General features: G+C 49.0%; 1 protein-coding gene across 1 annotated transcript in view; it reads right to left on the minus strand.

Moving 5' to 3' along the window:
- Nucleotides 1-15,725, minus strand: part of col9a3 (collagen, type IX, alpha 3) — a 170,333-nt gene that overhangs the window by 140,976 nt on the left and 13,632 nt on the right. The window contains exons 3-4 of the mRNA XM_038803765.1: nucleotides 8,120-8,155; nucleotides 7,950-8,021 (exon numbers count right to left, since the gene is read on the minus strand). Of these exons, the coding sequence (XP_038659693.1) occupies nucleotides 7,950-8,021; nucleotides 8,120-8,155 (108 nt within the window). The remainder of the gene's footprint in view (nucleotides 1-7,949; nucleotides 8,022-8,119; nucleotides 8,156-15,725) is intronic.

Below are 15,725 nucleotides of genomic sequence, written 5' to 3' on the forward strand. Positions count from 1 at the left end.
AAGATGTCCATCCTCGCTGATGATGTGTTGGAGGCTGCGAAGAAGATGTCGTAGTTTCTCCGCCCCAGGAAAGTACTGGACGACGAAGGGTACTCTGTCAGTGGTGTCCCGTGTTTGTCTTCTGAGGAGGTCGGTGCGGTTTTTTGCTGTGGCGCGGTGGAACTGTCGATCAATGAGTCGAGCGCCATATCCCGTTCGTACGAGGGCATCTTTCAGCATCTGTAGGTGTCTGTTGCGCTCCTCCTTGTCTGAGCAGATCCTGTGTATACGGAGGGCTTGTCCATAGGGGATGGCTTCTTTAATGTGTTTCGGGTGAAAGCTGGAGAAGTGGAGCATCGTGAGATTATCTGTGGGCTTGCGGTAAAGCGAGGTGCTGAGGTGACCGTCCTTGATGGAGACGAGTGTGTCCAAGAATGGAACTGAATTTGGAGAATAGTCCATGGTGAGTTTGATGGTGGGATGGAACTTATTGATGTCATCGTGTTTGATGGTGGGATGGAACTTATTGATGTCATCGTGTTTGATGGTGGGATGGAACTTATTGATGTCATCGTGTTTGATGGTGGGATGGAACTTATTGATGTCATCGTGTTTGATGGTGGGATGGAACTTATTGATGTCATCGTGTTTGATGGTGGGATGGAACTTATTGATGTCATCGTGTTTGATGGTGGGATGGAACGCAACAGACACCTACAGATGCTGAAAGATGCCCTCGTACGAACGGGATATGGCGCTCGACTCATTGATCGACAGTTCCACCGCGCCACAGCAAAAAACCGCACCGATCTCCTCAGAGGACAAACACGGGACACCACTGACAGAGTACCCTTCGTCGTCCAGTACTTTCCTGGGGCGGAGAAACTACGACATCTTCTTCGCAGCCTCCAACACATCATCAGCGAGGATGGACATCTTGCCAAGGTCATCCCCACACCCCCACTACTGGCCTTCAAACAACCGCGCAACCTCAAACAAACCATTGTTTGCAGCAAATTACCCAGCCTTCAGAACAGCAACCACAACACCACAAAACCCTGCCAGGGTAATCTCTGCAAGACATGCCAGATCATCGACATGGACACCACCATTACACGTGGAAACACCACCCACCAGGTACGCGGCGCATACTCGTGCGACTCGACCAATGTAGTCTACCTCATACGCTGCAGGAAAGGATGTCCCGAAGCGTGGTACATTGGCGAGACCATGCAGACACTGCGACAACGAATAAACGGGCATCGTGCGACTATCAACAGGCAGGACTGTTCCCTTCCAGTTGGGGAACACTTCAGCAGTCAAGGACATTCAGCCTCTGATCTCCGGGTCAGCATTCTACAAGGAGGCCTTCAGGAGACGCGACAACGCAAAATTGCTGAGCAAAAACTTATAGCTAAGTTCCGCACGCATGAATGCGGACTCAACCGGGATCTGGGATTCATGTCGCATTACATTCGGCCCCCACCAACAAGCCTGGACTTGCAGAGGCCTACCGACTGAACTGGCTTGGGACAATTCACACCTCTTTAACCTGGAGTTACCTCTCTCTCTGCATCTTTGATGATTTGATTGCCTGCAGGTGCTCGCATTCCGGGGCATCTCTGACTGTGTCTATATAAACATTTCTGGAACAAGCCTTTCCATTCACCTGAAGAAGGAGCCGTGCTCCGAAAGCTCGTGTTTGAAACAAACCTGTTGGACTTTAACCTGGTGTTGTAAGACTTCTTACTGTAGTAATATCATGGTTGTGTTGTAATTCACTGACTGACCACTAGGAGGCCTACTAGTATATAAGCGAATGTAAACCCAGCTGACCAGACACTGGCTGGAGGAAGTAAAAGAAAGAGCTTGCATGTGCACGATTTTGCTGTTGTTCACCTGTTGTCTTGTACCCACAGTAAAAGTTAATAAGTTGTTTATAACTTTAACTACAAGTGTTCTTGTAATAAATCAGGCCATCTGACAAGAACCAGTAAGTTATTCAGCCAGAAGTAACCACCCTATTCTCACTAGCAGGGTATCATGTCATAATGGTGATGTTGCTGGACTAGTGGAAGGACAAGATGTTCTAATTCCACCATGCTAGCTCGGGACCTCAAATCTAAGTCATTAAATTGAAGTAAATGGACTGAAATAGAATATGAAATGAAAATCGCTTATTGTCACGAGTAAGCTTCAATGAAGTTACTGTGAAAAGCCCCTGACTCCCTACTTTCATAATGGTGACCATTCTTACAAAGGTGATGAGGGGCTCACCCACTGGCTGGAGAGCTAGTGCGAGTTTAAGGGCCTCAGTTAGCAGGAGGGCAGGAAAGTCACCCATGAGTCTGCCCATCACAGAATTAATCAGGGTGGAGGAGAAAGATGGCCGGGTGCCTATTTGTCTTCCGCTCGATAAATCCACACTCCCCTCAACCTCACCCCATCACCACCAAACTCCCAGGGGAGGAAGTTGATTCTGCTGCATGGAATTCTGGGACTGTTGTTGCAGAAGGACATCTGACAGCTTTACCTGGCTTGGGGTCCATATCCGACTGCAGACCCACAGCAATGTGGGTGACTCTTAACTCTGATGTGACCAAACAAGTCACTTAGTTGTAATCAAGAAGGCAGCTTACCACCACTTCCTCAAGGGCAATTATGGATGAGCAATAGATGGTTGCCTTGCCAGCCATGTACAATTAATAAAACCAAACTTCCCTACCCGCTTACTGCATATTTTCATTTGTTACCTTCCAATTACTACCCCAATTCTTTTCAAATAAATGTTAATTATTTCAATACTAAGGCATTTTCTGTTCTAGTAACTGTTTGAAAAATGTATTTTCTGATTTTTCCCTCCATTCTTCCAGGAACAATCTCCCAATTTCTGGACCCATGTCACTAATTCACGAACGAGCAGAAAAACAGCTTTTCTCGAATTACCCTTTCACAAAGTTTCAGAATTTCAGGAACTTCTATTACATTACTTCTTATTCTGTGTTCGAAAAAAAACAGGGCAGGAACTTTCCGAGTCTACCTTTGTTTACTGTTATTGGAATTCTGGTAACTCTTTAATGAAGCTTTTTAAAAAACGATAGCTGTCCAATCATGAGATTCCCAAAAATGCACACGATACACTAACAGTTACACGATACACTAACAGTTACACGATACACTAACCGTTACACGATACACTAACCGTTACACGATAAACTAACAGTTACACGATACACTAACCGTTACACGATACACGATACTTATTACTTGGACCAATTCAGCTTTGTTTTATGTTTGATGTCCCATATATAAATCACAGATTCTCTTTTGAACTTTGTGAACATAGATATTCTCACTTCCTTATTTAAAGATCTACATTCATCCTTTGATCTCATTATTGCTCCACTCTGATTAACGATCTCACTTTCGCTGTTCTTTTACTTAAAACATATTGCTTCAAACAGTTGCTTTGTAACACGGAACTTAAATATTGCTGGAAAGAAGGAAATTCAGTCAAAGCTTTTCATCTTTCACTCAACAGGACAAATCACAAACTACAGAAGGAAAGGGGGCTGATTGGTTGGCAGGTTGACTGTGATTGGCCGAGGTGGTTCCATGGAGAAAGCAATGGGCTTGTTCTCTATAAATGAAATAAATCAGTTCAAGCCTTGTGACTTCTTTTGATGTTGCTTCAGGTTCCTTTCCAGGGAACTGCATTTGCCATCTGTCTGCCCACCCGAACTTGAAAACCAATCTCCTCCAAATTTCCTCAGTATCCCACGCCCCCCCATCATTAATGTTATGCCTCCATCCCAATCATTTATAGAAACAGAAAAGAGAGATCTTCCTGCAGATTCTTACCATCCATCACCAACAGCCACCTTCCACCAATCCATCACCTTATTTGAACCCTTTGCTTTCTGCTCCTATTGAGCTGGATTTGATGCTGCCAATCATGGCAAGAACAATGGCGGCCAGGATCACTTCATTTTGGGCGGGGCATTGGGCCAGTCACCCGGCAGCCGGGGCACCTCCACTGATTAAGTCAGAGGGTGGACGTGACAAACACAGGATTCCCAGCTGCTGCCCACGGGTGTCAATTGGGCTGAATAATGAGCCCATTGACAACCATTATCCCTGAGCCAGCCACAATTTAGTGGTGCCTCAGGGGTTTGTCAAGAGCTGCAAAAGCTTTCCTGGGTCCTTGAAAGGGAAACCTTAACAGGTCGGCAAGATGGTAGAATGATTAGCACTGCTGCCTCACAGAGCTAGGGACCCGGGTTAACACTGCTGTCTCACAGTGCCAGGGTCCCGGGTTAACACTGCTGTCTCACAGTGCCAGGGACCCGGGTTAGCACTGCTGTCTCACAGTGCCAGGGACCCAGGTTAGCACTGCTGTCTCACAGTGCCAGGAACCCGGGTTAACACTGCTGTCTCACAGTGCCAGGGACCCGGGTTAGCACTGCTGTCTCACAGTGCCAGGGACCCGGGTTAGCACTGCTGTCTCTCAGTGCCAGGGACCCGGGTTAACACTGCTGTCTCACAGTGCCAGGGACCTGGGTTAGCACTGCTGTCTCACAGTGCCAGGGACCCGGGTTAACACTGCTGTCTCACAGTGCCAGGGACCCGGGTTAGCACTGCTGTCTCACAGTGCCAGGGACCCGGGTTAACACTGCTGTCTCACAGTGCCAGGGACCTGGGTTAGCACTGCTGTCTCACAGTGCCAGGGACCCGGGTTAACACTGCTGTCTCACAGTGCCAGGGACCCGGGTTAGCACTGCTGTCTCACAGTGCCAGGGACCCGGGTTAACACTGCTGTCTCACAGTGCCAGGGACCCGGGTTAGCACTGCTGTCTCACAGTGCCAGGGACCCGGGTTAACACTGCTGTCTCACAGTGCCAGGGATCCAGGTTAACACTGCTGTCTCACAGTGCCAGGGACCCAGGTTAGCACTGCTGCCTCACAGTGCCAGGGACCCGGGTTAACACTGCTGTCTCACAGTGCCAGGGATCCAGGTTAACACTGCTGTCTCACAGTGCCAGGGACCCAGGTTAGCACTGCTGCCTCACAGTGCCAGGGACCCGGGTTAACACTGCTGTCTCACAGAGCCAGGGACCCGGGTTAACACTGCTGTCTCACAGTGCCAGGGACCCGGGTTAACACTGCTGCCTCACAGAGCTAGGGACCCGGGTTAACACTGCTGTCTCACAGTGCCAGGGACCCGGGTTAACACTGCTGTCTCACAGTGCTAGGGACCCGGGTTAACATTGTTGTCTCTCAGTGCCAGGGTCCCAGGTTAACTCTGCTGTCTCACAGTGCCAGGGACCCAGATTAACACTGCTGTCTCACAGTGCCAGGGACCCGGGTTAACACTGCTGTCTCACAGAGCCAGGGACCCGGGTTAACACTGCTGTCTCACAGTGCCAGGGACCTGGGTTAACACTGCTGTCTCATAGTGCCAGGGACCCGGGTTAACACTGCTGTCTCACAGTGCCAGGGACCCGGGTTAACACTGCTGCCTCACAGTGCTAGGGACCCGGGTTAACACTGCTGTCTCACAGTGCCAGGGACCCGGGTTAACACTGCTGTCTCACAGTGCCAGGGACCCGGGTTAACACTGCTGTCTCACAGTGCTAGGGACCCGGGTTAACATTGTTGTCTCTCAGTGCCAGGGTCCCAGGTTAACTCTGCTGTCTCACAGTGCCAGGGACCCAGATTAACACTGCTGTCTCTCAGTGCCAGGGACCTGGGTTAACACTACTGCCTCACAGTGCCAGGGACCTGGGTTAACACTGCTGTCTCACAGAGCCATGGACCCGGGTTAACACTGCTGTCTCACAGTGCCAGGGACCCGGGTTAACACTGCTGCCTCACAGTGCCAGGGACACGGGTTAACACTGCTGTCTCTCAGCTCCAGGGACCCGGGTTAGCACTGCTGTCTCACAGTGCGAGGTACCCGGGTTAACACTGCTGCCTCACAGTGCCAGGGACCCGGGTTAGCACTGCTGTCTCACAGTGCCAGGGACCCGGGTTAACACTGCTGCCTGACAGTGCCAGGGACCCGGGTTAACACTGCTGTCTCACAGTGCCAGGGACCTGGGTTAACACTGCTGTCTCACAGTGCCAGGGACCCGGTTTAACACTGCTGTCTCACAGTGCCAGGGACCCGGGTTAACACTGCTGCCTCGCTGCGCCTGGGACCTGAGTTAACACTGCTGTCTCACAGTGCCAGGAATCCGGGTTAACACTGCTGTCTCACAGTGCCAGGGACCCGGGTTAACACTGCTGTCTCACAGTGCCAGGGACCCGGGTTAGCACTGCTGTCTCACAGAGCCAGGGACCTGGGTTAACACTGCTGTCTCACAGTGCCAGGGACCCGGGTTAACACTGCTGTCTCACAGTGCCAGGGACCCGGGTTAACACTGCTGTCTCACAGTGCCAGGGACCCGGGTTAGCACTGCTGTCTCACAGTGCCAGGGACCCGGGTTAACACTGCTGTCCCACAGTGACAGTGACCCGGGTTAACACTGCTGTCTCTCAGCGCCAGGGACCTGGGTTAACACTGCTGTCTCACAGCGACAGGGACCTGGGTTAACACTGCTGTCTCACAGAGCCAGGGATCTGGGTTAACACTGCTGTCTCACAGAGCCAGGGACCCGGATCAACACTGCTGCCTCACAGAGCCAGGGACCCGGGTTAACACTGCTGCCTCACAGAGCCAGGGACCCGGATCAACACTGCTGCCTCACAGAGCCAGGGACCCGGGTTAACACTGCTGTCTCACAGAGCCAGGGACCCGGATCAACACTGCTGCCTCACAGAGCCAGGGACCCGGGTTAACACTGCTGTCTCACAGAGCCAGGGACCCGGATCAACACTGCTGCCTCACAGAGCCAGGGACCCGGATCAACACTGCTGCCTCACAGAGCCAGGGACCCGGATCAACACTGCTGCCTCACAGAGCCAGGGACCCGGGTTAACACTGCTGTCTCACAGAGCCAGGGACCCGGGTTAACACTGCTGTCTCACAGAGCCAGGGACCCGGATCAACACTGCTGCCTCACAGTGCCAGGGACCCGGGTTAACACTGCTGCCTCACAGTGCCAGGGACCCGGGTTAACACTGCTGTCTCACAGTGCCAGGGACCCGGGTTAGCACTGCTGTCTCACAGTACCAGGGACCCGGGTTAACACTGCTGTCCCACAGTGACAGTGACCCATGTTAACACTGCTGTCTCTCAGTGCCAGGTACCCGGGTTAACACTGCTGTCTCTCAGCGCCAGGGACCTGGGTTAACACTGCTGTCTCACAGCGACAGGGACCTGGGTTAACACTGCTGCCACACAGTGCCAGGGACCCGGGTTAACACTGCTGTCTCATAGTGCCAGGGACCCGGGTTAACACTGCTGTCTCACAGTGCCAGGGACCCGGGTTAACACTGCTGTCTCACAGCGCCAGGGACCCGGGTTAACACCGCTGCCTCACAGCGCCAGGGACCCGGGTTAACACCGGGTGGCAGATTTTGTTCCCTAACGGACATTTATGAACCAGTTGGGTTGGTAAGGAAATTTGCAGACAGTTGTGCCTTCAAGCCCTATTCCAGAGATTTGAACACATAACCCAGGCTGATACTACAGTGCTTTACTGAGGAAATGCTGCAGTGTTGGAGGTCCCGTCTTTTGGACGACCCACTAACCCGAGGTATGTGTGGTGCCGGTCCATGGCACAGTGTGGTAAAGATCTTGGGATTTCTTCCCGTATGGTAGCCTTCAACCAACAACACGCAAAAATAATTTGTTTGTGGAATCTTGCTGTGCGTAAAGCAGCGACCATGTTTCCTGACCCTGCAACAATGAATCCGCTTTAAATGTATTTCTCTGGCTGTTTCGGAAATTTAGAGGAAATGAACATTGAACACAGGTCCGTTCATTCATCATTTGTAATGGGTAAACCTTGCGAAGCTTTACTTACATCTACTCCCGGAAGCCCTGCTAAGCCAGGAAGTCCAAAACTCCCGGTGTCTCCTGGTTCTCCTGGCACACCCTAAATAACGGCAAAATAAGAATCTCATAAAACCATGGAGAAACTAACAATGGCATTGTGCACATCTCAATGGTACATTACTCCAAATTCTAACTTACCGCTGGTCCAGGCAAACCAGCTGGGCCTGCGTCGCCCTGTTAAAGATAAAAGAAACAAGCATCAGTTAGAATTAAAATATTTAATTGCATTCTACAATAGGAGTGTACAGATAGTGAATGCCGAGGGCAATACTTGGTGTCTGGAATGATATGGACTGTATACAAACAGGCCATTCGCCCAATTACTTTGTACTACTGTCAATACTCCACACCGGTCTCCTCCTGTTCAATCTACCACATCTCAGTGAATCTTTCTATTACCCTTTTTCTCTCAAGTTCTTATCTAGTTCCCTTCTGAAAGCATCAAAGTCATAAAGTTATCTGTCTCAACCAATTCTTGTGGAAGCGAGCCCCACATTCCAACGTTTCTCGTTACTTTCCTAATGGATTTATTAGTAATTTTGTAAAATAGAATGCAGATTTTTCAACAGGGATCTATAGATTTTTTAATGTTTAGGATTCTCAGTTGAGCTCCCAATGTGTCTACCCATATGATGACCCCGCTGTTGATGTTAGATCACAGTGACCAAGGTCATTTTCACACAAATAGTTGTGCAAATCTGCAACACCCTTTCTTCGAGGACAATGGAGACTTTTTTTTAATTTCTCCAATTAAGGGGCAGTATAGCGTGGCCAATCCATCTACCCTGCACACCGTTGGATTGTGGGGGTTAAACCCACGCAGACACAAGGAGAATGTGCAAACTCCACACGGGCATTGACCCGGGGCTGGAATCGAACCCTGGTCCGTGATGCCGTGAGGCAGCAGTGCTAACCACTGCGCAACCGTGCCGACCCGGATGATGGAGACGTGATTAAACTCAGGAATTCTCAAGAGGATAGAAGATGAGAAATGCAGAGACCATGGAAGGTTTTAGGGCTTGAAGCGATAACAGAGATAGGTAGGGACGAGACCATGGAGGCATTTGAAAATGAGGATGAGAATTTTTTAATGAATGTGTTGTCTGGCCAGGAGGCAATGTAGGTCAATGAACACAGGGGGCAATAGAGTCAAGATATTTCATTGGGAAATTGGGGGTGGGGTAAGGGGAGGGGCAGTGTGGTGTTCAATTGCGTTTGATTATGGGAGTCTGATTACTATTGATGCTCACTGTGCTTGATTAATTAAGCCTGGGTGTGGAGTCAGGGAAAAGCAAACAAATTGTAGAAAGAACTGAAAACCCAAACTGAAGGATGGAGCAGGCATTTTAAAACACTGCAAATAAAGTTCTTAGACAAAATAAACACTGACAATTTATAGCACAGCATTGGCTCTCTGTCCTCTCAATAGATGCTGGGAGGAAGGTAGGGAAGGAATAACAGAAGGGTGAGGGCTTGGATGACAGGAATTTCAGACATCCAAAGAGAAAGGTTGAGGCAATAGAACAATATAACATTGTAAGTAAAGAGAAACAGAGTAGGTCAGGGAGGGACAGAGAGCTTAACAATTGGTGAATAAGGACATTGGAAATAAAAGTAAAATATTGAATGTAAATCTCTTTAGCTGAATGTGTAAAGCATCCACAACGAGATAGTGGCACAAATAGTGATAACTGATTTGGACTTAATTGCGAACACAGAGACGTGTTTACAAGGTGTTCAAGGTGGGAAATACATATTCTGGGGTGGTGTACAGTAGGCAGACAGAATGACAAAGCAGGGGGCAGCCCAGGAAGTAAATAAATGACAGAAGGATGTGAGTGAGAAATGATCTGGCCTCAGAAGATCATGAAGCAGAATCTGTACGGGTGGAAATTAGGAATAGCAGAAGTCAGAAAACACTGGTGTGAATAGTTACAGGCCCCCAACAGTAATTATTGGCAATTTATTGGAGCTTGTAACAAAGGCAATGTAATAATTGTGGGGAATCAAATCTTCATGCAAACTGGGACAACCCAACTGGCAAGGGTGGTCTAGAAGATGAGTTTGTAAAATGTTTTTGTGAACGTTTCATGGAGCGATATGTTGTGGAATTGAGTAGAGATAAGGCTAACTTAGATGTAATATTGTGTAACGAAGCAGGGTTAACTAGTAGCGTCCTGGTAAAAGTTCCTCTGGGAAATAGTAATCATAATACTATTGAATTCCATGTTAAGTTTAAAAGTGACATATTCAAATCACAAACACAAATCTTAAACTTAAACAAACCCAATTACATAGGTGTGAGTGGGCAGCACGGTAGCATTGTGGATAGCACAATTGCTTCACAGCTCCAGGGTCCCAGGTTCGATTCCAGCTTGGGTCACTGTCTGTGCGGAGACTGCACATCCTCCCCGTGTGTGCGTGGGTTTCCTCCGGGTGCTCCGGTTTCCTCCCACAGTCCAAAGATGTGCAGGTTAGGTGGATTGGCCATGATAAATTGCCCTTAGTGTCCAAAATTGCCCTTAGTGTTGGGTGGGGTTATGGGGATAGGGTGGAGGTGTTGACCTTGGGTAGGGTGCTCTTTCCAAGAGCCGGTGCAGACTCGATGGGCCGAATGGCCTCCTTCTGCACTGTAAATTCTATGAACTATGAACTGGAAAAGGTTAATTGGGCAAGTAGACTAAGAGGTATGTGGGTAAATGGACAGTGGGAAACATTTAAAGAAAACAATTCAAAATCTTCAAAAACAAACTGCATTCCATTGGAAAACAAAAATTCAGTGAGGAAAAAGTCATCCCTGGCTGACTCTGGATGTTAAAGGTAGCGTTAAGTTAATAGAATAGGCTTACAATGTTACAAATGTTGCAAGTCTGAGGATTGGGAATGGTTTAGAAATCAGAGGAGGACAACCAAGGAGTTGATAGAAAAGGGAAAAAGAGCAAACTAGCCACATATAAAAACAGATTTTAGGAGCTTACATAAGTATATAAAAAGGGAGAGAGTGGCTAAAGTAAACATTGGCCCCTGAGAAGCAGAGGCAGGAGATATCCTGGGAAACGACGAAAGAGCAGAGATATTGAACGAGTATTTTTTGTCTATTTTCACAGTGGAAGATCTAAATTGCATACCAGAAATAGATGATTAATTATGAGTTGAGGAAATTAAGGAAATTAAGAACAGTAGAGAAAAAGTAAAAATGGCCTCAGATCTCTGACCCCCCCTCCCCCTCCCCCCGCTGCATTCTCTGGAACCCCCACCCAAACCCCCAACTTACCAGTTGGAGGATTCTTGAGCCCCCTGCACTCCACCTCATAAAGGCAGGGCCCCCCCAGGCCCAATCTCTGGCACGGGCAAGATGCCACCTGGGCACTTTGGCAATGTCAGCCTGGCATCCTGGCAGTGCTCCCTCCAGGGTTCCCACTGGCAATGCCACGGTGCCTGGGTGGAATCTGGGTGCCAGTGTACCACCCTGCCCAGAGACCTACCGCCCAGGGGCCCCCGATCACCTTGGAGAACCTGAAGTGTGGGTGCGACTGACCCACATTTGTGGAAACCAGTGTTAAACAGCGTCCGATCGGGGTCTTCGAGGTGAGGGCGTTAGATCCGGCTCCTTGAGTAACTCCAGTGTGAACATATTTAAGTGAGTTTGCCTGCACACTTGATCCATTGTTGGGGGGAGATCCAGATTGTGATGCCTCACAAGATCCCGTTAGGTCTCGCAAAGCATACTGAGCTTCGGAAATCTCGCACAAGGCCAACCCGGTCACATCCCGAGTTGGGCACGATGAGACCTTTAAATCCCACCCCTGGACCCAATCTAGTGAAGCTGCAGCTCCCCTAAGGCCTCCTCTCAGGTGCATCTTCCAAGATGCACTGCTACAACTAACCAAGGATCCTTCGACAGCACCTTCCGAGCCTGCCCCCTTTACTACCTCAAATCTGCCCTGCACAAAAACAAAGTTTCAAACCTTCTTGATCATTATGGGTTGTCCGCCTGTAAGTCATTTTACCTCTTCACATCCTGACCTCTGACTGTTCTAACATTGTCCTCTTCCAGTATCTGCTCTGGTTTGGCCCACAGCCCATTCCCAACACTTGCTCTGCCTATGGTTTCACTTGAATAAGAATTAAATGTTCAAGAACTAACTTAACAAAGTCAAAGTGAGTTCATTTCAAAAAGTGGCTCATTGCATGTTAAATTCCTTGTCACATGAAAGAGACGTGCAAAGGTAAATATACATGCCATGGGCCACATTCTCCGTTCCTCAGACTAAGTGTTGATGCTAGAGCAGGATTGGTGGAATTCTACGACAGCAAAACTGGCGCCGCACCTGGACAAATTCACCGATCGGTGAGGGGTCAGCACCGGCGCCATGTGGAACCTGATCGATTCCAATGAAAAATGGTGTCGGATTAGCCGATGTCGGGATTGGCACTCAGGAGGCTGACAAGCTGCAGCTACATACGAGCACCACTCCCCACACACACTCGTCCCAGCCAACAAGATGGCACTGGTTGCGCTGGAATGCGCCCATCCCATTGATGGATTAGCTGGTGCTAGAGGGCACCTAGAGGGTGGCCTGGGGGGGCGGGGGGGGGGGGGCAGCCATATGACCCGTGGCGTTAAGTTCACAGTGGGCAGTCAGCGGCGTGCGTAGCCACATGGCTTCCTGGCAGGCTGCGGCAATGATGTCCATTCACCCTGACCTCGCAGTCCACTTCCTGGCCGCCCCTTGCTATTCCTCCCCCCCCCCGGTCTTGGCAGAAGCCCCTCCGGCCAGCGGCAGAACTGTAAGCACAGCATGGCGATGATGGACACTTTCTGTACCTCCTCATCAGCTACAGTGCCTGTTTCACCATTTGTGAAAGTACAAGTAAACCTCGCTGCTGGGAATACCCCCTGGTGGAGGCCGAGATCATGGAGGCCCTGGGGAATACCAGGCCAGGCCTGCTGATGATATGCCAATGGCGTTCACTGCACATGCGGAGTGGAACGTATTTACGCCACTGTCGAGGCACCGGAGAATTGCGATTTGGCGTGAACCCTATGCCCGCCACGATTTCACCGTCAAAACCGATTATCCGCCTAATCGCCTTTCCCGATTTTGCCATCGGCTGACGGAGAATCCCACCCCATATCTTTCCCAAAGATAGTAAATCCTGGTTCAACTAACTATTAGAGCCTTTTGAGGAAGTAAAAACAAAGTGGGATAAAGGAGAATGTGTAGATGTCATGTACTTGAATTTCCAAAAGACATTCTATATGGTGCCACATCACCGGTTATTACATCAATGAAGAGGTCATGGTGTAGGGGTAACAGATTAGCGTGGATAAAGGATCGGTTAGCTCGCAGGAAGCAGAGTCCTGTAATAGCCATGGATGGAAAGGGAAGAAGTGTCGATATTGGTTAAGGAGAGCATTGCAGGCAGAAGCAATTTGGCTAAGAATCAAAAAAGGTGAAATTACACTGCTCAGTGTAGTATTTTCATCACCAATTGGTGAGGAGGATCTGGAAGAACAAATCTGCAGTGAAATTACAGAGCGATGCAAACATTATAGAGTAGCTTTATTGGGGGATTTTAATCAATCCTGGTTCAGTGAAGAGTGCAGGAGAGCATGCCAGGAGCAATACCAGGCATACCGAAAAATGAGGTGTCAACCTGGTGAAGTTACAACACAGGACTACTTGTGTGCCAAACAGCATAAGCAGCAAGTAATACACAGAGCTAAGCCATTCCACAACCAACTCATCAGATCTAAGCTCTGTAGTCCTCCAGTTGTGAATGGTGGTGGACAATTAAACAACTCACTGGAGGAGGAGGCTTCACAAATATCCCCCTCCTCAATGATGGAGGAGCCCAGCCCACTGTGCAAAAGACAAAGCTGAGGCATTTGCTACAATCTTCAGCCAGAAGTGCCGAATGGATGATCCATCTCGGTCTCCTCCGGAGGTCCCAGCTTCACAGATGTCAGTCTTCAGCCAATACGATTCACTCCACGTGATATCAAGAAACAGCTGAAGGCACTGGATACTGCAAAGGCTGTATCCTGATAATATCCCGGCAATAGTACTGAAGACTTGTGTTCCAGGACTTGCCGCCCCCTAGCCAAGCTGTTCCAGTACAGCTACAACACTGGCATCTACCCGGGTATGTCCTGTACACAATAAACAGGACAAATCCAACCCAGCCAATTATCACCCTATCAGTTTACTTTGGTCATCAGCAAAATAAAGGAAGGAGTCATCAACAATGCTACCAAGCAGCAGTTACTCAACAATAACCTGCTCGATTGACGGATGCTCAATTTGGGTTCTGCCGGGGTCACTCAGCTCCTGAACTCATTCCAGCCTTGGTTCAAACATGGACAAAAGAGCTGAATGCCAGAGGTGAGGTGAGAGTGACTGCCCCTGACATCAAGGCAGGATCTGCCCGAGTATGACATCAAGGAGCCCGAGCTAAACTGGAGCTAATGGGACTCAGGGGGAAAATTTCCACTGGTTGAAGCCATATCTGGCTCAAAGGAAGATGGTTGTGGAGTTTGGAGGTCAATCATCTTAACTCCAGGACATCACTGCAGGAGTTCCTCAGGGTAGTGTCCTAGGCCCAACCATCTTCAGCTGCTTCATCAATGACCTGCCTTCCATCATAAGGTCAGAAGTGGGGATGTTTGGGGATGACTGCACAATGTTCAGCACCATTCCCGACTCCTCGGATACTGAAACAGTCCATGTCCAAATGCAGCAAGACCTGGACAATATCCAGGCTTGGGGCTGACAAGTGACAAGTTACATTCAAACCACCCGAGTTCCAGGCAATGACCAAAGAGAAAATGCTGGAAAATCTCAGCAGGTCTGGCAGCATCTGTAGGGGGAGGAAAGAGCTAACGTTTCGAGTCCAGATGACCCTTTGTCAAAGCTAAAGACAGAGAAAGTGGGTAATATTTATACTGTGGAGTGAGAATGAAAGATGAGTCATAGCCACAGAAACCCAGGGAAACCGGATGCTAATAGCCACAGAAACCCAGGGAAACCGGGTGCTAATGGCAGTCCCCAGAGAGAACAAAAGATGTGAAAGGTCAAACAGCAGAGAAACTCACATCAGAGGGTAAACTGTGACAGATGTAGATATGGGAGGAGGGGAAGGGGAAGCAAAGGGGAGAAAGGGTAAGGAAAGGTGGATAAGATGGGGGAGCAAAACATATATAAAGAAAGACAAGAGAAAAAGAAATGGTAAAACAAAAGGGAAAAAGAGTCATCGGACTCGAAACGTTCGCTCTTTTCTCTCCCTACAGATGCTGCCAGACTTGCTGAGATTTTCCAGCATTTTCCCTTTCGTTTCAGATTCCAACATCCGCAGTAATTTGCTTTCTTCAAGAAATGGGAAAAGACAGTTAAAATGAAATGGGATGAAAACAAATGGGTCGAGGTGGGGCTGATCAACTGAAGTTGTTGAATTCGATGTTCAGGCCGGAAGGCTGTAGCGTGCCTAACTGGAAGATGAGATGTTGTTCCTCCAGTTTGCGTTGAGCTTCACTGGAACATTGCAGCAGGCCAAGAACAGACATGTGGACATGGGAGCAGAGTCTTTTGTTAAAATAGCAAGCAACAGAAAGGTCAGGGTCCTGAATTCGCACAGACCGAAGATGCTCAGCAAAGCGATCACCCAGTCTGCGTTTGGTCTCTCCGATATAGAGGAGACCACATTGGGAGCAGCGAATGCAGTAAACCAGATTGGAAGAGAT

The sequence above is a fragment of the Scyliorhinus canicula genome, chromosome 7 (genome assembly GCF_902713615.1).
Source record: "Scyliorhinus canicula chromosome 7, sScyCan1.1, whole genome shotgun sequence".
NCBI lineage: Eukaryota > Metazoa > Chordata > Chondrichthyes > Carcharhiniformes > Scyliorhinidae > Scyliorhinus > Scyliorhinus canicula.